General features: G+C 32.3%; 1 protein-coding gene across 2 annotated transcripts in view; it reads left to right on the top strand.

The window, feature by feature from the left end:
- LOC130231619 (microtubule-associated tumor suppressor 1 homolog) overlaps window positions 1-25625 on the top strand; it is an 82017-nt gene that overhangs the window by 42884 nt on the left and 13508 nt on the right. For both annotated transcript variants that reach the window (XM_056460981.1, XM_056460972.1), the window contains exon 7: window positions 12412-12641. In XM_056460981.1, coding sequence (XP_056316956.1) covers window positions 12412-12641 — 230 coding nt within the window. The remainder of the gene's footprint in view (window positions 1-12411; window positions 12642-25625) is intronic.

The following is a 25625-nucleotide window of genomic DNA, read 5'->3' as shown; positions in this document are numbered from 1 at the left end:
CAATTTTGTTCTCTTTGACTCGATGGATGTAACCTCTGCTTTATTTACAAATTTTTTCATGTGAAATTGTAGTTTTGCACATAAATCAAATTAAATCTCTGGATGTATAAATATACTATTTACAGTTGAAGTCCGAATTATTAGCCTCCTTTTGAAATTTTTTTTATTATTTCCCAAATTATGTTTAACAGAGCAAAGAAATTTTCACAGTATGTCTGATAATATTTTTTCTTTTGGATAAAGTCTTATTTTGTTTTATTTCGGCTAGAATAAAAGCATTTTTAAATTTTTAAAAACCATTTTAAGGTCAATAATATTAGCTCCTTTAAGCTATATATTTTTTCAATAGTCTACAGAACAAACCATCGTTATACAATAACTTGCCTAGTTAACTTAATTAACCTAGTTAAGCCTTTAAATGTCACTTTAAGCTGTATAGAAGTGTCTTGAAAAATATCTAGTCAAATATTAATTATTTTCATCATGGCAAAGATAAAATAAATCAGTTATAAGAAATGAGCTACTAAAACTATTATTAGAAATGTGCTGAAAAAAAAAATCTTCTCTCTGTTAAACAGAAATTGGGGAAAAAAATGAACAGGGGGGCTAATAATTCTGACTTCAACTGTATATATTAATATAAACAAGTAAAATCTAAATATGTGTTGTTTTATGCCAGATTATGATGTCAAAATCTGGAATAAAAACAACGAAAACAACAAATATATACATTTTACTTGTTTATATTAATATACAGGAGTCAACATATGAAGTGGATCAAACCCTTTTATCAAAGTTGTCCAAAAACTGTTGCTCAATACCCATTCTTGACTTTTAAAAACAATTTTTAAAAACCTTTTTGATCCACTAAATGTTGACTACTGTATAAATAGTAAATACGATCAATAGTAAAAAATCTTAATGACGACTATTTACATTCAAAGATGGAAATAGTTATTAGTATTTAGTTATTAGTATTACATTTCACAATTTCAGTATAAGAGAATACATTTCCAGCTTTATAAATCAGTAATTAAACAAAAATTGACAAAATTAAAACTAATATGACTATTAAATGCAACAAGACAAGTATCCAGATAAATATATTGCTTTGTGTTCCTCAGGTAGGTGTTCTAACACTGATTTTGTCTTTTGTTGTTGATTAATGCATGACGACAGCAGGTTTAGGTTCCGGTCGCTTTAATAAATACATCCTCGACTATTTTACTTTCACATTAGACTTAACTGAGTGATTTTAAGACAGGTATTGAAATAATGTTACTTTTGGCAGCACTGGACTGCACGTGTCATTAGTTCACATTAATCCTTATCAGAGAACAAGGCCTCTCTAATCAGAACAAATGCTCTGTAAACCCTGATTTTAGGCATGTGCTGCTGTGTGAGTGTGTGTATATGTGTGGCAAACGCACAGGGACATAGTGTACTCAAAGTAGGCCAGCAAACTCAGACGTTCATTACTGGCTTCTTTTTTAATCTATTTATTCATCTGGATTTGATGGCGTGCTCTGGACTTGTAGTTTTCAACCATCATCATGAGATTTAATCTAAACACAGCCGCTGGCCTCATTCTTATAATTCCAATCCAGATTATTTCTCTGGATCCACCTTCACATTCAGTATGTTGCAATAGCAATTCTGGCATGCGCTTTATAGGGAACATCTGTAAATTGTCTTCTTTTATTTAAATTTTTATTACTATTATTTTTTATTAAGCAGTTAGTTGAATAACAGCCTAAAAGTCACAGGACGTCAACATGATGTCAGATTGACGTTGTATCCCAATGTTGTGGGACGTTGCATTTTGTTTGGAAATGAAAATTGGGTTGACGTTAGAACCCAACATCAGGCCGACGTTTGAACCGCTGTAGTTAAAACCCATTCTTACAATGTCTATGTCCATCATCGGACAGACGCATTTTGTTTACTTTCTAACGCAACCTTAAATCAACCTAATATCAACGTCTAATGATGTTACAGCTTGACGTGTGGACGTTACCACAATGGCTTTCAATCAGACGTTGGATTTTGGTTGCTATAACTGATGAATAAATGTCAGTATTTGACGTCAATATGATGTTGGTTTAAGATATTGGCTCTACGTTGGATTTTGGTCACTTTCCAACACAACCTAAAATCAACCAGATATCAACGTCATTTCACATTGTTATCGGACGTCAAAATAACAATGTTCTTATAGACGCTGGTGACCTAAATCAAACTGAATATTTACATCTCATGACGTTGTGTGTCTGCTGGGAGTAAGCACATGACTTGAAATACGAAATATGAAATGTGACTAACATTCCCCTTATCCTGATTGACCCCACAAACAAAAAATGAAACAAAATTATGCTAATTAATATAAGAATAAACATAAAGAATCTGGAGGTGTCCATCTACAACAAAAGTAAGGTCTCAACAAAAGAAATCACGGGGTTCCACATTTTATAAAATAAGCTGGCATAGTCTCTAGTATTAAATGTTTTCCAAAGGTAAAAGAAAACATTAGGTCTTTCAATCAGGACAGATTTGCAGGGGCATATGAAGATTTATAATATAGCAATATCTGCCTTCAGGCTAACGATGAGGCAAAAGCGATAATATCGGTTGGGCGCTTATGTAAATTGTCTTGTTAACTTTTTAAATATTTATTTGCTAGAATATGAAATAATATAGAATATATCTATTTTCTCAATATTTACATTTAGTCATTTAGCAGACGCGTTTGTCCAAAGCGACTTACAGTTGAGAAGGCATTCAGTGATTCAACAAGAAGAGACAATACACTCAAGAAGTGCTAATTATGCAAAGGAACTGTTCGTGCTCAGAGAATGAAGTGATAAGGAGAGGGGTTGTTTATTGTTTTGTAGAGAGAAGAGTTTCTACAGGTGGTTTGTCATACCCACTCACCTGTGTGAAGCACACTTCATAAATCAGCAATGTTTTTTAGTTTTTTTGAGATATGGAGGGATTGTAAGAAAGTGTCTGGTGCAAATGTGCAAAAGTGGTGTGAGTGTCGTTTAAAAAAGGCAGAGAGATGTCTGAGATAGTGTGTTTTTTTATGGGGGGTTTGTCAAGGACACTCATTTGTGTGAGACATCGACTGAATATTTATTTATTTATTCATTAAGTTTATTTCTTAAGTTTCTTAAGTATTATTCCTTATAACTCATTAGAATCGCTCTTGTAGCTACCTATAATACACGGTTATCTTTTCAGATGATTTTGATGAGAAATTAGGGCATTTCAAGTCAGAAAAATCTAAATGGATGTGTGTTTGTATGTGGGAATTCATACTTGCCCTCCTTAAATATATTTCCTTTGACTTTCCAATGAGCCATACCTCTTTCTTACCCTAGTTCCAGTCTTCATATTTAAAGAATTATTCATATTAAAGAGTAAACGAAACATTTTTAACAGTGGTATGTCATTCTACTACAGGCCCTGGATGTCGCTCTCTCTGTGCTGCAGACTGGCCGCTTTGGATGGGTAATCTCACCAAACTGCTTAGTTTCAGTTGTTCATTACACACTATAATAGTACATGGGAAAGAGTTGCTGCCAAGATTTCAGTCCTCAGTGTTTTTATAAGCACAAATATTATTTAATATGGCTTATAATATGGGGCTATTGATAACCAAGAAGAATAATTGACTTAATTATTTATTGTTGACTTATTAGAAATTAATACATTTGCTTCATGTCAGCTGTGCATTATTTTCTTATACTGTAATTCAACAGCCCATTATTATTTACTGAATCAGCCACAAACAATTTAACATTGTAATATCTTGTTATTGTGTTGTTGTTGTTGCTTTTTGACATGTTCCAAATAATACCACGGCATTTCTGCCTGGTATTATGACACCATGGTGCAACAGTGTGTGGTGTAACAATGTCATCATTTTTAGGAGGGCTATTTTAGGCTGAATAATATCAAAAATGTTTGAATTAACTTGACAAAAAAAAACTGTTTACAAATATTAATGTTTACACAACAAGGATGCATAAAATTTATCCATACAGAGTCATTTTACTTTGTTAATAATAATAATAAATAATACTATTAATAATAATTCATTCATTCATTTTCCTTCGGCTTAGTCCCTTTATTTATCAGTGGACTCAACACAGGGGATTGAACCACCAACTTATCCAGCATATTTATTATGCAGCAGATGCTCTTCCAGCCACAACCCAGCATTGGGAAACACCCAATGCACACACATACACTACGGCCAAATGTCAACTGACCCAGCCGGGGCTCACACTTGCGACTTTTATGCTGTGAGGCAATAGTGCAACTACTGAGCCACTGTGATGCCCCTAATAATAATAATAATAATAATAATAATAATAATAGTAGTAGTAGTGATAGTAATAATAATAATAATAATAATAATAATAATATTAATAATAATAATAATAATAATAATAATAATAATAATAATAATAATAGTAGTAATAATAATAATAATAATAATAATAATATTAATAATAATAATAATAATAATAATAATAATAGTAGTAGTAGTAATAGTAATAATAATAATAATAATAATAATAATAATATTAATAATAATAATAATAATATTAATAATAATAATAATAATAATAATAGTAGTAGTAGTGATAGTAATAATAATAATAATAATATTAATAATAATAATAATAATAATAATAGTAGTAATAATAATAATAATAATAATAATAATAATAATAATAATAATAAATAAATAAATAAAAATGTTTAACAAATAAATAAACAAATAATACACCTATTTCAAATAAATGTCGTTCTTTTGAACTTTCTATACTTTAAATATTTTATGAATGACAATTTCCACAAATTATTGTGTAGCAACTAATTATGCTAACTGCTTCAACATAAGAAGACATGTATTTTGTCCACCAATTGAGCATATTAAAATAAGACACTGAAGACTGGAGTAGAGGCTGAGGAAGACTGAGGCTGAAATGTATCTTGGCCACCAGTTGAATAAATCAAATATATTAAAACGCTCACTAATGTTCCTTCGGAGTGCACTACGCATGCAAACCATAATGCTGGGAAAATATTAAAACACAAAGGATTTATTTGACGTCTTAACGATATTTACAAAATAACTATTTATTTGAAGTCTGAATTATTAGCCCTCCTGAATTATAGTTGAATTATTATTGAACTATAGTGTGTTTATCATCATTATTAGAGCCTTACTTTTCTTATATGTGACTGACATATTTTCTGAGAAGATGTGCTGTAATGTGTTTGAATGTAAATGTTTGAATGTTATTCTCTTGAATGTCTGCCACTGCTTTAGTCAGCGTGAGATAATTCTTTCCATTAAGCAAAACGCTGAACCGGTTATTCAGAACGGGCCCATAATTTCCTCATCTGCCTTCCAGTAATTATGTGGAAGAGGGGAAGCCTTTTTTTTTCTGTGGGAGGCTTGTGGTTTGCTGGCATAAGTGTGTGTGTGTGTGTGTGTGATGTTTAGTCTTTGCAGTGTAATGAAAAGAGAATTGCTTAGAGAAACAACAGCATCAAAGGAGCTCCACTCTCTGTGTGTTTGCATGAGCATGAACACATTTCCGGCCTGGATGTGACACGCTTCACGGAGGAGCTGATGTTTGGACGCCTGTGGTTTTGTGTGTGTGTGTGTGTGTGTGTGTGTGTGTGTGTGTGTGTCTGTGTGGGGTTGTTGGTTATGGTCCGTCTCCAGTGGAGTGTTTTAAGGACAGCAATCACAGCGTGTCTCCTGTCAAAGTAGACCATCATAAACACTTATTATGAGGGCTAGACTGCACACTAATTACACACTGCTCCTGTTCACTCACACACACACACACTGGTTGTAAATGTTCACCGGCCACCATTTCACATGGTGTATTGGTGGCCTTTTTGAGTTGTTTTGTAATCCAAAGCTACTTTGTCTGTATTTTATTAATATAATATTTATATTTAATATTATTAGTAATTTACATTTATTTGTTATTTTTAAAATGTTATTGGTGGCGACCTGGTGGCTTAGCACTGTCACCTCACAGCAAGAAGGTCGCTGGTTCAAGCCCCGGCTTGGTCAATTGACATTTCTGTGTGGAATTATGTGTGTGAATGATTGTGTATGGGTGTTTCCCAGTACTGGGTTACGGCTAGAAGGGCATCTGCTGTGTAAAACATGCTGGATAAGTTAGTGGTTCATTCCTCTGTGGCGACCGCTGATGAATAAAGGAACTAATTCAAAGGAAAATGAATGAAAATGATATTTTACTCAATTTAATGCAGTTTTAGGAAACGAGTCAGTCAAACTCTCAGTCTAGTGTTGATACAGCAGATACATTGCTTGTAAGTGCCGTAGCTTTAAAGTGTCTTCTTGGACATGCTACCATGGTAATACCACACCATTTTTATATTATTACAATTTTTACCTTATTTTAGTGGGCTTTCCCAGTACTGGGTTGCGGCTGGAAGGGCATCCGCTGCGTAAAACATATGCCGGAATATTTGGTGGTTCATTCAACTGTGACGACCTCTGAAATAGAGAATGAATGAATGAATGTTAGTGGGCAAAATTTTGAATCTTGTCTGTATATTTTACAGTTGTTAAAGTTAATAATAATTACAAATAGACAAGAAACTGACAAAGAAACTCAGATAAATAACACAATGAATAACACAGATGCATCCAAAATGAGACAAATCTACATTTTCTTGTAGGACAAACCATTTATTATTAGTTTTTAGGCTGAATGACGATTACAAATTTTCATTCCTATATTAGCATGTAAGTTTTGTAAAACCAAGTAAGAATAGTGGCAAAGCGTAAATGTTTAAAATGGCAGTTTTTATTTTGGGGCTGCGCTTCAATAGATAATAGATCTAAATATTTTAATTTGTCGTCTAATGATTTTTCTAAGGGCAACACGGTGGCTCGGTGATTAGTACGGTGGATCAAATTTATACCTTTAATGAAGGTACAATATTGCATCTGCAGGTTTTACAAACCAAAGGTACATTTTGGTTTTCCATGCTACAAATCATGTCCTTAAAAGATACAAACTGCAATGGTACAAATTTGTTACTTTGTCTTATGGTGCAATACATACTGCCCTAAGGGTTTGTACTTTCTTTGGTACAACATTGTACCATTTTTTTCTGAGAGTGTATGACTGTGTGTAAATGTGAGAGTGTATAGGTGTTTCCCAGTTCTGTGTTGTGGCTGGAAGGGCATCTGCTGCATAAAACATATGCTGGAATAATTGGCGGTTCATCCCACTGTGCTGACCACTGATAAATAAGGGACTAAGCTGAAGGCAGATGAATGAATGAATGATTCTTCCAAATATGCCTGAAAAGATTCCAGTATTTAGGCAAGTCAAGTTTATTTATATAGAACATTTCATATGCAATGGTAATTCAAAGTACTTTAAATAAAGAACAAGAACATAAAGAAACATAAAATACATAAGTATAAGAAATAAAAACAGCAAAGAATAAAAATAAAGATAAAATACAGATTTTGAAGAAATGAAAAAGACAGAAAAAAGATGTTATTTAAGCTTTTTACATTGAATGTTTACAATCTTCTGTAAATCTAAGTAGCTCAATGTATAATTGAAAATTACACTGTAAAACCCAATAAGTTGAGGTAACTCAAAACGTTTGTGGAAACAGATTGCAACAAACTATTTAAGTTCAAAAACTAATCCTAATGAGTACTGTGAACTTAATCCATTTGAGCAAAAACAACAATTTGAGCACAGTAAAACTCAATAAATGAAAAGAATTCAAACCAACTGAGAACTGTAAAACCAAATAAGTTAAGCCATCTCGAACCATTTGAGGAAACTGATTACTACAAACCATTTGAGTTAAGAAAAACTAATCAATATGAGTACTGTGAACTTACTCCATTTAAGTTGAAGTAATGAGGTATTTAATTAACTAATTACCTTCAATGCTCAAAAAAAGTTCAAAACTCTTTTCAAATGAGTAGAATTAACTTTCGGTCAATTTTGAGTTAACTACACTCATTTCATTTGATGAAGTTGGCTGTTGGGTTTTACAGTGTATCAAAAAAAGAAAGAAAATTCAACATATAAAAAGAAGGCAATGAAAACGATATTACACTTTAATTCAAATTGACATAATTTTAACCTATTCAGGATGTAGAGATCGTTTAATATCACGACGAAAGCGATCGTCTGAAATCTGAACACTGACACACTTTTGCTGGAACGTTCAGTCCGATGTGCCGCAGTAGTGGAGTATCTCGGGTCAGCAGTGATGTGATCAGAGCGGATGGTGACACACTCCTGTGGGCTGACAGATTGTGCAAATGTGACCATGTGACCACAGGCAAGGGCAGCACTGCTCAACACAGCGCCACTGAGCTACTGTTATTTAAGGACACTGCATTTCAGCCTAAAAGCTCAGATCGTCAGATTGAGCCATGAAAAAAAGCTGCAGCATCTCGCTATTTTGAGCCTGCGTTTAAATAATGTAAGAGTACATTCATCACCAGTCATTTCTTATACATCACTTGTGCATTTGGGTTTGGACATCCAGATTTAGAAAAAGTGAATGCTTTAGGTTTTAAAAAGGAAATATTAGAGAAAAGTATGTTTTGGTTTATGTAATTAGATGCAGTTCACCCAAAGGTTAGGATTTTTATCTTAAAATCAGCTTGAGTTTCTTCCCTCTGTTGAACACAAAAGAAGATATTTTGAAGAATGTTGGATACCAAGTCAAAGTCAAATATTGATTTCCATAGTTGATGGCCACTGGTTACCAGCATTTTTTCAGAAAAAAATAATCTCACCTGAGAATACTGATAATACATTTTCATTTTTTAATCTGGCCCTTTATTAAGCAAAATAAAGACAGACTAGATGTTTTATTATTATATCCACATGCTTCAAACTACTTGTATTTATTTGATGAACATGAAGACGCAAAACGAGTAATTGTGTTTGTAATTTGTACAGGCGATTAAAGTTTATCGATAATGTTTAATGCCTTTAATCATTCATTTTCTTTTCTGCTTAGTCCCTTTCTTAATCTGGGGTCGCCACAGCGGAATGAACCGCCAACTTATCCAGCATAGGTTTTACGCAACGGATGCCCTTCCAGCTGCAACCCATCACTGAGAAACATCCATACACACTCATATACTACAGACAATTTTACAATACAGACAAATCTTTATGATTTTCTTATTTCTGAAGAAGATATTTTGTAAAATGTTGAAAACTGGTAGGGACGGACATCCATAAAATCACGATTACAATTTGGGTGAACTATCCTTTTAAAACAGGGGGGTTAAACTCAATTCCTGGAGGGCTGCAACCCTTTAGTTCCCTCCCTGTTTCAACACACTTACCTGTAGGTTTCAAACAAGCCTGAAGGACTTAATTAGTTTGATCATGTGTATTTAGGGTTGGAACTAAACGGTGCAGAGCTGCAGCACTCCAGGAACTGAGTTTGACACCTGTGCTTTAAAAGCTAAATCTGAGGGTCAACAAAAACAACTATGGCCACCAGCAGGGGGCGTTGGAGAGACTTTGATTCATGGAAATTCTACAAACAGATACTCACCCTTATGTCATTACAAACCTGTTTAACTTTGTTTCATGAAACTCAGCAAATTGTTGATACTTCTGTTTCATACAATGAAAATATATGAATATGGAGGATAGCAAGCTCCAGTATATTCAAAATCCAGCAATAAATAATCCAAGCCACAGCTTTGTGTGGAGAAAAAGGGATGGTTTTTGGGTGAACTGTATCTTTAAGACCAGCTGCCAAAGCAGTCCACAGGGGAGTGATTGTTAAAGTGCTTCAGCGACAGCTAATATTCAATTCTGCTCTTCACCTTTTCCTGCTTGTGCGTCTCTTGTGGGTGCATCGGCAGATTTTTGTGTGGTTAATATTCTAAGGTGGCTTAGTAAATATAGAATCAACAAGGATTTAACAGACAACCTAAATTATGTATATTTGTCCACTAAAACAATTAGATTTAGTAATGTTTAACTTAATTTGTTTGTTTAAATGAATCAGCCCAAATGAATTGTTTACAACCACTTAACGTAACAAAAAAAATTTTTAATCCAATTCTTTTCGGCTTAGTCCTTTTTTTAATCCGGGGTCGCCACAGCGGACTGAACCACCAACTTATCCAGCATATATTTTACGCAGCGGATGCCCTTCCAGCTGCAACCCATGTATGGAAACATCCATACACACTCATTCACACAAATACACTAAGGACAATTTAGCCTACCCAATTCACCTGTACCGCATGTCTTTGGACTGTGGGAGTTACCGGAGCACCCGGAGGAAATAATTGTTTTTTCTTCTGGAGAAAGTCTTATTTGTTTTATTTCGGCTAGAACAAACCATCGCTATACAATAACTTGCCTGACTACCCTAACCTGTCAACCTAATTAACCTAGTTAAGCCTTTAAACGTCACTTTAAGCTGTATTGAAGTGTCTTGAAAATATCCAGTCAAATATTATTTACTGTCATCATGGCAAAGATAAAAGAAATCAGCTTAGAAATGAGTTAATAAAACTATTATGTTTAGAAATGTGCTGAAAAAATCTTCTCTCTCCGTTTAACAAAAATTTGAGGAAAAATAAACAGGGGGGCTAATAATTCAGAGGGGATAATAATTCTAACTTCAACTATATATATTAAAAATGTTTAGACTTAACCTTTATTCACTAACCTTTAAACCACTAAGGTTTTACCCATTTGTCAGCGGGATGTTTTTAATGACCTAAAGTATTCTAAAATGTGATTTGTTTAATAATTTAGTAAGCACATCCGAATTTGTAAATGGATTGATTTTTACATAAATATATCTGTTATGTTGAAAGATGATTTTAACACGAAAGAAACATTATTTCAACCATCTTTTGTCCTTCTTTTGCCCCATTTTATTTTTTTTAATATACTTTCTATGCATATAAATAATCATTGTAAATGAACTTTGACCAAAATTTGGACAAATAATCTCATACACTCATACTCATACACACTTTTTAAAAAATGATCCTAACAGGTCCTTACAGATACATATTAATCCCTATAAAGTACAAATGTGTACCTCATAATACCATAAAGGTACAAAAGAGTCTCTCTACTTTAATGTCCACCTGTACAACACGAAAGTGTTATTTTTTTAAAAAGAGACCAGTGACAGATTTTGTACTTTTATTTCTGAATGTGTATATAACCTATATAAATATATAGTTTTTGAATGTGTTCTTTAATTATTGTTTGCATATTTGACATTTGTGTAATTGGCTCTTATTTGAAAAGTTAAAAAAGTAGTTTTGTGAGGAAAGTATAGGAAATAATGTGAGTGTGTATATGTCTATTTCATAATATCCTTGTTTACCTCCAACCAGAGGACCGACAAACAGAATCAAACACACATACACGCACACGTGTTGGGCTTGTATGCGCACATCTTGTATGTGGATTTCCCATAGACTTTATGACTTTCATACTGTACAGATTGTAAATTCTGTTCAAAAACCCCCTAAACCCAACCCTCACCAAAAAACATTCTGCAGTTTTACATTTTCAGTATACCTTTTTTATGATTTATGATCTTAATATGATTTATGAGTCATTTTCCCTATGGGGACCAACAAAACGTCCCCAGAAGGTCAGAAATGACTGATATTGCTATACTTGAGGGTACATTTGGTCCCCACAATGTGATGAATACCAGGCAAACACACACACAAATCTATACATTTCAGATTTCTGTACATATTCAATAAAAGTTAGGTTAGCATTTTTGCTCAGTAGAACAATTGTAATATATTAGTGAGTTAGAGGGTGAAAATAGTTGGTGAATAAGTGATAAATTGATCTCTGTTTTCTTTATGAAAGATTTGTAAGTCAATGTTTTTCACAAATTATGGGATGGGAAACCAGGGCTTCAGTTAGCCGTTGAGGATGGGACAGAAAATGCACTCCACACACACACACACACACACACACACACAATCTCCTTTTGCTTCTTTCTAATGCACTCTTAATGTGCTCTCTGGACCTCAGTGCATTATCATTAAGATTCAATCCCAGCATGCACTACGACTATTTTTTTTCCAGCATCAGCCCAAGAGGGCGTATGTTGTTTATGGGACAGACTTTGTTGCTTAAAGCTTTTGTTGCAGATCTTTCCTATTAGTCATGATGTTTTCCTTCTTATGATTTCATTGAAGTATCTTCTTGTGGTTTGTGGGTGGGATTGTGTTTAGCAGATGCTTTCATCATCACTGGTTGTTGTACTGAGGAGTAGATGTGATTCTGGACTCTGAAATCATGCTGAATGTGATGACCGCACTGAACACGCGCTCTTTTACAGTGGACAAGAGCTCCAAAGGGTCCAAAGCTGCAGTGCCCACGGCTGGCCGGACGCCACAGCACAGCGCGACTGGTCAAGCAGGACCGGTGGAGGAAGAGGAGGAGAGAGAAGATCTCAGTCTTCAAAACGAAAAGAAGAGTCAATGCATTCTGCATCTTCGTAAACTCATCGCTAATGGCAATCGGCGTCTGGAGGCTCTCGCTCTGGTCGTGCAGCACATCTTCAGTGAGGTTGGAGAGCTTTAATATATCTTTCTTTCTAGATAATTCTCAATAGATTTTTTATTCATTTTTTTTTTTTTTCGTTTTGCTTAGGATTATGGTTGTGATTATTTCTTTTTATATTCTACACATTATTGATCTGCTGATTCACAGATAGGTCAGAGTGCAAATGTGTGCTAAAGCTGATAGATTTAATTATTAGTGATAACCTATAGATTTACTTATCGCTATAGACACATTTCCGGATAGCGAAATTATTATCTAGTCTAGGTTCAATTTATAGATGTAGTGATGAATGAAGTGATTTTTCTTTCATACACAGACAGGTCGATCTGCATTTTCTAATTATACTCAGTATGTATGGAATGAGCTTCACTACATGTGGAATCTGTACCATCAATCCACAGTATATTTTCAAGGCAAGGCTATTTTGGCAGGGCAAGTTTATTTCTACAGCTCATTTCATGCACCGTGGCAATTCAATGTGCTTTACATAAACAGGAATAAAAAGACAAGTATAAATAAAATAGAAACAAATAATATAAAAATTGATGAAAACAGCGTAGAGACAGTTTTTGATATTTTTATTTATTAATATTTTTATCAATTTCTAAGTGAATATAGGTAATATATTTTGGTGCATTTAAACAAACCTGATTTATTAAATGTATTATAAGTATATATTCATTCAAATAATATTTTAGTCACCGAACATCTTTAGAAATAGAAAGATAATACATTTAAATTCATGCAAAATGTTGGGAAAAACAATTATAAACTACAAAATGTCAACATATTTTTATAATTTTTTTTGTCTATCTTGAATTTTGCTCTTTTAACTTTTATATTTAACATTTTTCCCTAACATGTAAATTTGGGTATGCTAATTTTGAAACTTTATCGTAAGCTATTTATTAGATAAGCTCCAGATTTGGTTTCAGTACTGACTAATCTAATGTATATGCACAAAGATAAATAGAAATATTAATTTAAATGAGAAATTTTGGAGAGGTGTATTCATATATGTTGAGCACTATATATATATATATATATATATATATACATGGGCGTAGCGGGCATTTTAAAAGTGGGGGGACGGCTGTATGAGATCATATGTTCATATAATTATTAATCACCTGTTTCTAAATGCTCTGTCTCTAAAAGTGAGGGGGGTGGATCTCCCCCGTCCCCCCCGGTTGCTACGCCCCTGTATATATATCTTCGGTGTGTGTGTGTTTGATGATATATTTCTTTGTAACTTTGTCTTATGCTGCCTGTGATATATTATATCTCAAAATAATAGGTATATAATTTTAAAAAACATACCATTATATAATTACAGACATATAATTCAGAAAATTTAGGGTTGGTATTTTTTTAAGTTTGATTTTTTTAGCTTGATGTTAGTATGCTTATTAATGAAAAGCTTATTTATTAAATTTGTTTTGTTGAATGTTTAATTTAGTTTAATAAGGTACATTTTAAGCATCTATTTATCCAGTCTTCAGTGTCATGTCAGAAATAATTCTAATAACAGCATATATGTTCAGCATATATAAGTACACCTCTCTCAAATCTACTTTTTAAATTCATATTTTTAATATGAAGCTATACAATATTATATTTGTGAAAATGCATTAATTTAGTCAGTACTGAAGTCAAATCTGGAGCTTATTGAACAAAATAAAATTTTACACCCAAATTTACATTAGAGAAAAATATTGAATACAAATTCAAAAGAAGAAAAATCAAGAAACACAAAAATATACATCAAATTTAGTAGTTTGTACTTTTTTTTGCAATATTTTACTTGAATTTAATTGTATTATCTTCTATTTCTAAAGATGTTTGGTGAATAAAATGTTATTTTAATAAATATATCAGTTTAATAAATCAGTTTTGTTCAAATGTACCAAAATATTTTGCCTATATTCACTAAGAAATGGATACAAATATTTTAAAATGGGGTACACTCATTTATGCTGAGCACTCTAATACTATTCTAATACAGCTTATTTGCTGCTCAAGAAACATTTCTTCTTATTTTTAATGAAAATGTGTCTTTTCAATATTTTGATAATTTGAAAAAATGAATTATTTCATTATTTTTGTCTAAGCTATTATATGACGCTAAATAAAACATCATTAATTAGAAATATAAATCCTTGTCACATTTTAATCTCATTACTGCTACTTTAAATTCCCAAAGAAAGTAATAATTTCTTTAAACAAAAGTGAGTAATAATAACAACTTTACTGACCCTCAAACTTTTGCATGATTGTGTATGTGTAACATAAATAGACAAATTTATATGATAATGTCCCGACTATTAATGATCTTCAATCAAGATATTTAATCATCTTTCCTATTACTCCGATTATCTTTGTTCATCGTTCCTATTAGTCTGAAAAATTATATCCTTTCATCCTTCCAAAATGTAATTGGGTCAGATGCAATTATTATAAACTGAAATGTTATTATGGATAATTAAGCATGCTGGAAGACCTTGTCGAAGTGTGTGCCTGTCTGTTTTGTCTACAAAACAGAGAAATAGGAAACCTTTTATATGCTGGTACCATTAACCAGCATTTCCAGGTGTGTTTGAGGGCTGCAGGGAGATATTTTCTCACATTCCCTCTAGACGTCATGCATGATTTGGGTTAGTCAAAGTCAAGCTGACTTCATCCCATCAAATGATCAGTTTGTAACTCAGACAAAACACAGGTTCCTCTATTTATTCATACTCTGGTTTGCATATTACTAGGTTGCTTTAGGACGCTAAACAAGTTTTAGTTTACTTCTTAACCCATATATTAGGCCTTTTTTTCTGGTAGAGGAATGTGCAGGGTTTCCACTGTAAACCAAATGTCAAATTCACTGACTTTATCCTGACTTTCACTGACTAAAAGCCTGAATTACCCATAAAGCATAGAAAAATAGGCAGCTGTTGTGTTGAGCAGTCCCTCCAGAATTTTGTGATTCTGCAATCTCTGAATTGAACACAAATTCAAGCAAATGGCACAAAATCTAAATGTTTTTTAAATTGCTGCAGATTTCTTGCTGATTTTTGACAGCCATGGATAATCGTTATACATAAATATGTTCAAATGTTTGGTTCAAATTCCTTCTGCGCCATTAATTGTTTAATATCAAATAGCATTATATTTGCGTACATAAAGTATTTCAAAGTGTCGAGTTGTTATAAACACAGTACAGTGACCCACTTTAGATCATGGGACATTATTTGCAATGTGCATTCATTTGCAAGGCTACATTCGTTGTATCGATCTCTAAAATGTGAAAATTTGATCAGATTTTCCTAATGCTATTGTTGAAGAGATTTCAGCTGTTTATTTTGATCTTTTAGAGTCATTCATCAAATATGATATCGTAGGCTTTATATGATTAAGAGGTAAACACTTTCTCTCTTCTTTCCAGCAGTGTTCTATTTAAATAAATTATAGAGACTGAAGGCTCTTAAGGGTCAAAATTTATTGATAAAAAGTAATAACTAGGACGTGTAATTTGTGTATTTTTCACAGCAAAAAACAACAGAACAAATGTCGCAATTATTGCCACAAATTTTAAGAAAATTCTCTGTAATTGAATGATTCCAGCAAAATACATTGCAAAAAATGCTGGGTTCTACATAATTCCTTTAAATCAATTAAGTTAGCTTAATCAATTTTACTAATTTAAGTAGACTGAACCTAAAACCTTTAAGTTTTCCCACAAAAAAAACATAATAATTGTGTTATTTCAACTAATTTTAAGTAAGGAAGTTAGAACAAGCAGAAAAAATATTGTTTTGAGTATACAGGAGGGACTGTATGAGCACAGAGCAAACAAAACACATGCAGTATACAGTATTTTAGCAGGTACAGCCTGGTGGATGCAATTGATCGATTATTCGACACACGAAGAAATAAATAAAATAGCAGTGAAAAATAGCCTAACGATAAAATTTTAAATGACAAACAAAAAATCCTAATATTTCATGACTTGGACAAAATATCAAATAAACTCCTTTGACTTTCAATGTTTAGAAAAGACCTTTTTAAACTCCATCATATTCTAGAAATTCTGTGACCCGTGGGAACCTTGAAAGTGGCTTCTGTGTATTTTTGGTAGCGACTTTTTTACAAGCCAAACAAGTTGCAGAGGAAACAGCCAGCCTTTTAGAGTCTCTTTGACTAAATGTCAGAGCCATCAAACTCTAAGTGTAGGCTCTGGCATGATCAAATATCTGGGAGTGTCTGTTAATCTCTTTATTTTGTGATTGGCTGTATCCTGGATACAAACGTGCCACAGTCACAGTGCTGCTAATCTCCGTTTGCTTTCTTTCGCTTTGCAAATATTTGCAGATCAAAGGAGCTGTCAATCACTAGGTGTTGTAAAGCGTTTAAGGGTATTTCTCATTGGGCTGAAGAAATCAGGAAACCGCGAGGTAAAAACAACCAGTGCTACCAGAAACAATAGCAGGATAGTGCTACAGTTAAAAATAGTTGCTCTCTTTGGATGTTTTACAAAGATATCATTAAAAGTGAAAATACTACTCAGTCTAATTTAAGCCTCAGGTATTTATCTTGACTAACCAGTAACACTAAAACTGAATGAAGGAAGTGAATGAATTGCCAACATTGACACATCATTGCCACTCTGATCATGATTGATTGAATGCCTTTTTAACGTTTTTAACATCTTGCTAAAGTCTTTCTCATATTTGTGTAGGGTTTTTAAGGAAAGGTTAAGTTGCACCACTTAAGCTACCATTTTACTTACAGACTCAAGACCAGAATACACTCAGAGAATAGATTTTTCTTAGTTTACAGGAAAACAAACTGTTTGAAATACCTAAACAGTGGCATAATATTAGTGGATATCCAACTAATAACATTGTTTAGATGAAAATATGTGCTTTTATATTAAAAATAAATCAAATTAACATAAATAAAGGGAAAAACAGCAGTTATACACTACCTGACAAAAGTCTTGTTGTTGATCCCAGTTGTAAGAGCAACAAATAATAACCCGACTTCTAGTTGATCATTTGAAAAAGTGGCAGAAGGTAGGTTTTTCTGATGAATCATCTGATTCCAATCATCACAAATACTGCAGAAGACCTGTTGGAACCCGCACAGATTTCTGTGACCCATTCTCACTGAAATCAGTCAAGTTTGGTGAAGGAAAAATCATGGTTAGGGGTTGCTTTCAGTACAGGGGCGTATGAAAGATCTGCAGAGATGGCAACATCAACAGCTGAGGTATCAAGACATTTGTGGTGCCCATTACATTACAAACCACAGGAGAAAGCAAATTTTTCAGCAGGATAGCCCTCCTTCTCATACTTCAGCCTCCGCATCAAAGTTCTTGAAAGGAAAGACACTCAAGATGCTTCAGGATTGGCCAGCCCAGTCACCAGAAATTAATATTATTGAGCATATCTGGGGTAAGATGAAAGAGGAGGCATTGAAGATGAATCCAAGTCCTCCAATGCAGTCCTCCAAGCTCATGGGAGTCATGCACAATATTAATTATTTTTTCACTGCCGCATGACTTTATATTCTATACTGTACATTATTTATGTTAAGTTACAAAACTTTTGTTAATTAAGTAATAAAAAATCAAGGCATGTTCATATTTTATTTTGGTAAAATAAGCACAATCTATAGGCCTTTGCCTTTCATATAAGCCACTTCTGATACCAAATGATCAATTAGAAGTCAAGTTATTATTTGTTGTTCCTTGGATAGGCGACAAGACTTGTGTCAGGTAGTGTATAACACATGCAATTTAGCTCAAATTGCCTTTTCATTGACATTTCCTCACACTACAATAACGTGAGTCTATGCTTTATTATTGTAATTATATTAATTAGCGCATTACTTTACGTAAACATAAAATTATTGACATTTAAATAAAACATGAAACATCATTACCTTGTTTATTTCAGAAAAAAAGATACTCATGTTAAACCCTTTTCTTAAAGTAATTATCAATTTTCTTTAAATAGCAATGAGTATTCGCTCTGCGATTCTAGACTTAAGTCAAGCCATGTTCATTTGTCCACTAAAATGCTTTAAAGCTAGATTTGTTTTCACATTTTTAAACATTTAAAACAATGTCAGTTTTGCTTTTTAGTTAGATTTCAGTTTAATGTAAAACTTACAGAGCAGACTCTATAGAGTAAATTAACCAAATAAATTTTTAATCAAAGAAGGGAGAGCTAGAGTACACCTGTATATTATGTAACCATATGGATAATTCAAAGGCGGCTACATTTGGTGGAAGGTTCTTAATTGTTTAAAAATAAGCTGAAACAAAACAATTCTTTAAGTTTTTTTAGAACAACTTAATTGTTTCATGTTCAATCCACTTAAATTTGTAAAAAAACGAATAAGTTAACTTAATTTCTTCATGTTGTCTCAACTTAAATCGATTGTGTGGAACCCAGCATTTTTTACAATACTCATCCTCAAGTGCTTCCAAACCTATGTGACTTTTTTTCTTGTGTTGAACAAAAAGATATTTAGAATATTGTTAGTAACTGGAAGTGAACTGCCACATTAAAAATTAAATAAATTGAAAGACACATTTTTCAAAATATCTTTATTTGTTCAACAGAAGAGAAAAACTAAGTGTAGGGTGAGTAAATACATATTTGCGTGAACTAACCCTTAAAATAGACATATTTAAAAATTTTTAAACATTTAAAACAATGTCAGTTTTGCTTTTTAGTTAGATTTACAGTTTAATGTCTAACTTGTGGACATCTGAGCAGACTCTATAAAGTAAATTAACCAAATAAATATTTAATCAAAGAAGGGAGAGCTAGAGTTCACCTGTATATTATGTAACCATATGGATAATTCAAAAGTGGCTACATTTGGTGGAAGGTTCTTTAGTAGAACTCCTAAAACAAACTCCAAACAATACATGTTGGGCTTATTTTGTTTGATGCCGAACCATTGTAACACCTCCTCTCTGAATGATGTTACACTGAGGGAGTTCACAGAATTTCAATCATACAAAAATTTAACTTCACAAGCCTGTTTTTTTTCTCTTCCTCATGTGTAAGTCAAGAGGTGGGGGTGGTTATGGCAAGTCATCAGATTTATTAATATCATTCTGTCTCTACTCTAAGGTTCATCTTTACTTTCTTTTTCTTCTTCTGAATCTCGATACAATTCACTAAAAGTATCTAGAAGATTAGCCACAGGATCTCTGAGATGAGTGAAGGTTTCATCTGAATAATGAAGAGTTCAGGTGCAAAAACCTTTAAGTGCCGTGTGAAATTTACTTCTAAAAGTAGCATTTTTCTCAGCATCCTATGTTTATGTTCATTTATTGCAGTTTAAAGGCAATGAAAATAGCCTATTCGTTGGCATGAAATTTCAGACGGCACTTTCAGATGGACCTTTTCATTTTTTTATTTACTTGTATAGTGTGTCAGGGCCTTTAGACTATTTTTTAGTCTTGATTTCATGAAGTTGTTGTCAGCTTTGCTAGCTCTGACAATTATGTTGCAAACTTAAAAGAAAGTGTAAGAGTGGACGTTCACAAGCTTACTGTTCATTTGATTGCTGTGTTCATCAACATCATGGAAATTTGCATTTTCCTTTAACTGATAGAGCAGGTACGAGCTAATACCCGCCTTCATGAGCCCTGAGGCAGAACCACTGACAGTAAAATCTAAAAGCACAATGTTGTTTTGAATCATATACTGTCTGATGATATGTGATCATCTGAAGGAGTAAACTGTCTTTTATTTCCTGCATGACTTACTTTTTTTTGTCATGTGATTAAGCAGAAAATGATCGCAAATATTTATACATCATGAAATATTTTACACATTTTTTAACATCCATGCAAATTAATCTACTTGAAGATGTGGTTCACAAAAAATGACGTTTGCTGTTTGCTATTAACTACAAATATATCTACTCAAAGATGATGTTCTCTCAAAAAATGACGTTTGGTGTTTGTTCAAACTACTTATATAAAATAAGCTGAAACAAAACAATTCTTGAAGGTTTTTGGAACAACTTAATTGTTTTAAAATAAGCTAAAATAAAACAATTCTTGAAGTTTTTTGGAGCAACTTTATTTTTTGAAAATAAGCTAAAATAAAACAATTCTTGAAGTTTTTTGGAGCAACTTTATTTTTTTTAAAAAGCTAAAATAAAACAATTCTTGAAGTTTTTTGGAGCAACTTTATTTTTTTTAAAAAGCTAAAATAAAACAATTCTTGAAGTTTTTTGGAGCAACTTTATTGTTTTAAAATAAGCTAAAATAAAACAATTCTTGAAGTTTGTTGGAGCAACTTTATTGTTTTAAAATAAGCTAAATTAAAAAAATTCTTGAAGTTTTTTTGAGCAACTTTATTTTTTTAAAATAAGCTAAAATAAAACAATTCTTGAAGGTTTTTGGAACAACTTAATTGTTTGAAAATAATCTAAAATAAAACAATTCTTGAAGGTTTTTGGAACAACTTAATTGTTTGAAAATAAGCTAAAATAAAACAATTCTTGAAGTTTTTTGGAGCAACTTTATTGTTTTAAAATAAGCTAAAATAAAACAATTCTTGAAGTTTGTTGGAGCAACTTTATTGTTTTAAAATAAGCTAAATTAAAAAAATTCTTGAAGTTTTTTTGAGCAACTTTATTTTTTTAAAATAAGCTAAAATAAAACAATTCTTGAAGGTTTTTGGAACAACTTAATTGTTTTAAAATAAGCTAAAATAAAACAATTCTTGAAGTTTTTTTGAGCAACTTTATTTTTTGAAAATAAGCTAAAATAAAACAATTCTTGAAGGTTTTTGGAACAACTTAATTGTTTGAAAATAATCTAAAATAAAACAATTCTTGAAGGTTTTTGGAACAACTTAATTGTTTGAAAATAAGCTAAAATAAAACAATTCTTGAAGTTTTTTGGAGCAACTTTATTTTTTTTAAAAGCTAAAATAAAACAATTCTTGAAGTTTTTTGGAGCAACTTTATTGTTTTAAAATAAGCTAAAATAAAACAATTCTTGAAGTTTTTTTGAGCAACTTTATTTTTTGAAAATAAGCTAAAATAAAACAATTCTTGAAGTTTTTTGGAGCAACTTTATTGTTTTAAAATAAGCTAAAATAAAACAATTCTTGAAGTTTGTTGGAGCAACTTTATTGTTTTAAAATAAGCTAAATTAAAACAATTCTTGAAGTTTGTTGGAGCAACTTTATTGTTTTAAAATAAGCTAAATTAAAACAATTCTTGAAGTTTGTTGGAGCAACTTTATTGTTTTAAAATAAGCTAAATTAAAACAATTCTTGAAGTTTTTTGGAGCAACTTAATTGTTTAAAAATGAGCTGAAACAAAACAATTCTTAAAGTTTTTTGAAGCAACTTAATTTTTAAAAATAAGCTAAAATAAAACAATTCTTGAAGTTTTTTGGAACAACTTAATTGTTTCATGTTCAATCCACTTAAATTTGTAAAAAACAAATAAGTTAACTTAATTTCTTCATGTTGTCCCAACTTAAATCGATTGTGTGGAACCCAGCATTTTTTACAATACTCATCCTCAAGTGCTTCCAAACCTCTGTGACTTTTTTTCTTGTGTTGAACATAAATATATTTAGAATATTGTTAGTAACTGGAAGTGAACTGCCACATTAAAAATTAAATAAATTGAAAAAAACATTTTTCAAAATATCTTTATTTGTTGAACAGAAGAGAAAAACTAAGTGAAGGGTGAGTAAATAAATATTTGGGTGAACTAACCCTTAAAATAGACATATTTAAAATATCTTAAAATATTTACATATTTTAGAGGATATTGCATAAATATTGTTTAGTGTCTTCTCTTTTAATTTTGTGTAAATGTTATTTTATCCATCTTTATCCAGCTGATTTACACATGAAAAGTGTTGCACTGGAATGAACTGCTTGAAAAATAAGCTGACAGTGGGTGTTTTAGAGGTGGAGCAACTTAATAGATTTTGTTGAAAGATTATGACAGCAGACATTTTTCTTTGAAATAATGTGCACCCACAAATCAGCCGCAAGGCCAGGAAGGTGTATTAAGAAAATAAATAGGGCCGGTTTTGATTTTGTATTGACTTTAATCTTACTTAAATCCAACTGAAGCGATCTCTAGATAAACACTATTAGCCAGATTTGAAAACAGGCACTTATATAGGCTTATGTGCAGTAATGTTAGTGTAAATATGTAAATAATGTGCACCCCACACCCAGTCTAATCCAGACCCCAGGCATACAGTTATACCCAAAACCCACGATATTTCTTTCTTTCTTTCTTTCTTTCTTTCTTTCTTTCTTTCTTTCTTTCTTTCTTTCTTTCTTTCTTTCTTTCTTTCTTTCTTTCTTTCTTTCTTTCTTTCTTTCTTTTTCTTTCGTTCTTTTTCCCTTTCTTTATTTATTTCTCTCTTTATTTCTCTCTTTCTTTCTTTTTTCTTATTTTTTTTCTTTTTCTTTCTTTCTTTCTTTTTCTCTCTCTTTCTTTATTTCTCTCTTTATTTCTCTCTTTCTTTCTTTTTTCTTTCTTTCTTTCTTTCTTTCTTTCTTTTTTTGTTTTTTCTTTCTTTCTTTCTTTCTTACTTTCTTTCTTTCGTTCTTTCTTTTTCTCTCTCTTTCTTTATTTATTTCTCTCTTTATTTCTCTCTTTATTTCTTTTTTCTTATTTTTCTTTCTTTCTTTCTCTCTTTCTTTTTTTCTTTCTTTTTCTCTCTCTTTATTTCTCTCTTTCTTTCTTTCTTTTTTCGTTTTTTTCTTTCTTTCTTTCTTTCTTTCTTTCTTTCTTTCTTTCTTTTTCTCTCTCTTTCTTTCTTTTTTCTTTCTTTTTTCTTTCTTTTTTTTCTTTCTTTATTTCTTTCAAACTTCTCAAGTCATCCCTTTTTTCCCTTTTTATCCATCTCATTCCATGCATTCCTCAGTGTCCTATATATAATGCAAATCTCCTATCTTATCTTCTTATCTCTCAGAAACAGCAAGTCTTCCTGCCATCAATTCTTCTTATCCAAACAGATAAAAGAAAAAAATATTCACCAAGGTTACTTCAAAGATTCTTACACTTTTACTCCAGAAACCCCACATAGAGTACACACTGTCTTGGAAACACACAAATCTTCCACTTTCTTTCCACTCATGAAAAAAGGACAGACTTTACTTTGGGGAAAGTTGACAGTTTTAGCCCTTGTGTCACCCGGAGTGATTGATAGCAGGCAGAGAGGAGGAGGAGGGATGTTGCTGTGAGGAATGCACCAGCTGCTTCTGAGCCCCAGGAGGCGGGGCTTTGGAAAGGGGCAGGGCATATGAGCCCACCTCACAGCTGTTTGACTGATTACAGTAGAGCAATGTTTCTCCAGATCCACCCACAACTTTACATTTTACCGTATTTCATTGAATATAGTTTATTCATTCATTTATTTTCTTTTTAGCTTAGTCCGTTTTTTAATCAGGGGTCGCCACAGCGTAATGAACCATCTGAAAATAGTTACAACACAGAAAAAAAAATGATTTATTGAATTTACAATTCTTTTTAAGGTAAGAGGATGCAGACAATTTATATGGGCTGAATTAAAACAAACAAATTAAGTTGAACATTACTAAATTTAATTGTTTGTTTAAATTCAGCCAATATAGTTTGTTTGCAACCACTTACCTTAAAAACTCATTTATAAATCCAATGGTTAATTTTTTTCAGTGTAGTTATAATTACATTTCTATTTATTATTGGAAAATGACACTTTTCCCTGAAATTAAATTCGATTAAAACTAGTTTCAAAAACATACAGCATTCAAAAACATGCAAATAGAGTATTTGCGTGTTCTTGAATTGCCTTCATTGCATTTGAATTTGATTAAAATTTGTTTTAAATGCACACCTTTACTCGTCCCTCCTGATTCTTTACACATTTTTCACTCTAACTAAACAATTTTGCAGACCTGCTGCAGTGTTACAGTTCCCATGTTGACCATAATATTATATAAACTCCCAACACACCGAGCACAATCTCATTTATAGAACAGCCACGTTACGTAACTCTGATATCACCTTTGGACTTCTCTCTTTCCATGGCGAAATATGATTCATCTCTCATATAGTCTCAGTATATCAGCACCAATCAAACTGCTTGCCCATAGGAACTACAAAAAAAGAGAGACCGTTTTCTTCATAACCGCAGAGTTTTCCACCTACTCACTCCTTCAACTTTTCCATTTTCTCTTATCTAAGTTTCCACTCCCTCTCTCTTAGAAGGAATACGGGGGCAGGTCACTGATAGGGAGGGAATGGTTTCCAATGCAGCGTGCTTAGAGACTGATGCTGACAGACCAGTTTTTAGAGCAGAGAAAGAGTAAAGTATTGAAGATTGTTGGGTTGTGTGACTGGTAAGGGAGAGGGGAGTGAAGGAGCGAGTGAGGAGAACATGGGCTCCACCGGGAGCAAACCTGGATTGAAGAAACCTCTGGTAAACAAGAAGAGTCAAAAGGTGGGGTTTGGTTCTAATTTTTAATAGCTAGTTTGAAACTGCTGGTGTTGATAGATTGTGTTTCTCAGGAATTTTAGTTTATTTAAGCTTATTTGATGATTCATCATAGTTTGTGATTGCATGAAAGTAGCATATGTTGTACATCTGTGATTAGGATTGGACTACTATAGATTGTTTGCTCTTCTTTAGTGTTTTCAGGAATTAAATTCAGCAGTCAATCATTTGTTTTTAGAGTCATTGAAGTAGTGTGTGTGTGTTAGCGGTGTAAACTAGTAGGGTAAAGTTGGCTATTGAGGTTAAGTTGGCTTTATATTCGCACATCCGTTCAGTGACATGCTAACTAAAGTGTTTACCATGGTACTTTGAATATTCGGTCTGAAATCACATTGAGTATGACTTCAACACAACATTAGCACTGTTTAATTGACTGTGAATGATAAACTTTGACAGTCATTGGCTGCTTATGGTTTCACTATTTAGAATTTGCAAAGAATACATTT

The sequence above is a fragment of the Danio aesculapii genome, chromosome 1 (assembly GCF_903798145.1).
Source record: "Danio aesculapii chromosome 1, fDanAes4.1, whole genome shotgun sequence".
Taxonomy (NCBI): Eukaryota; Metazoa; Chordata; class Actinopteri; order Cypriniformes; family Danionidae; genus Danio; species Danio aesculapii.
Note: the sequence above shows the minus strand (reverse complement) of the source record. Positions and strands in the feature narration are given on the sequence as shown.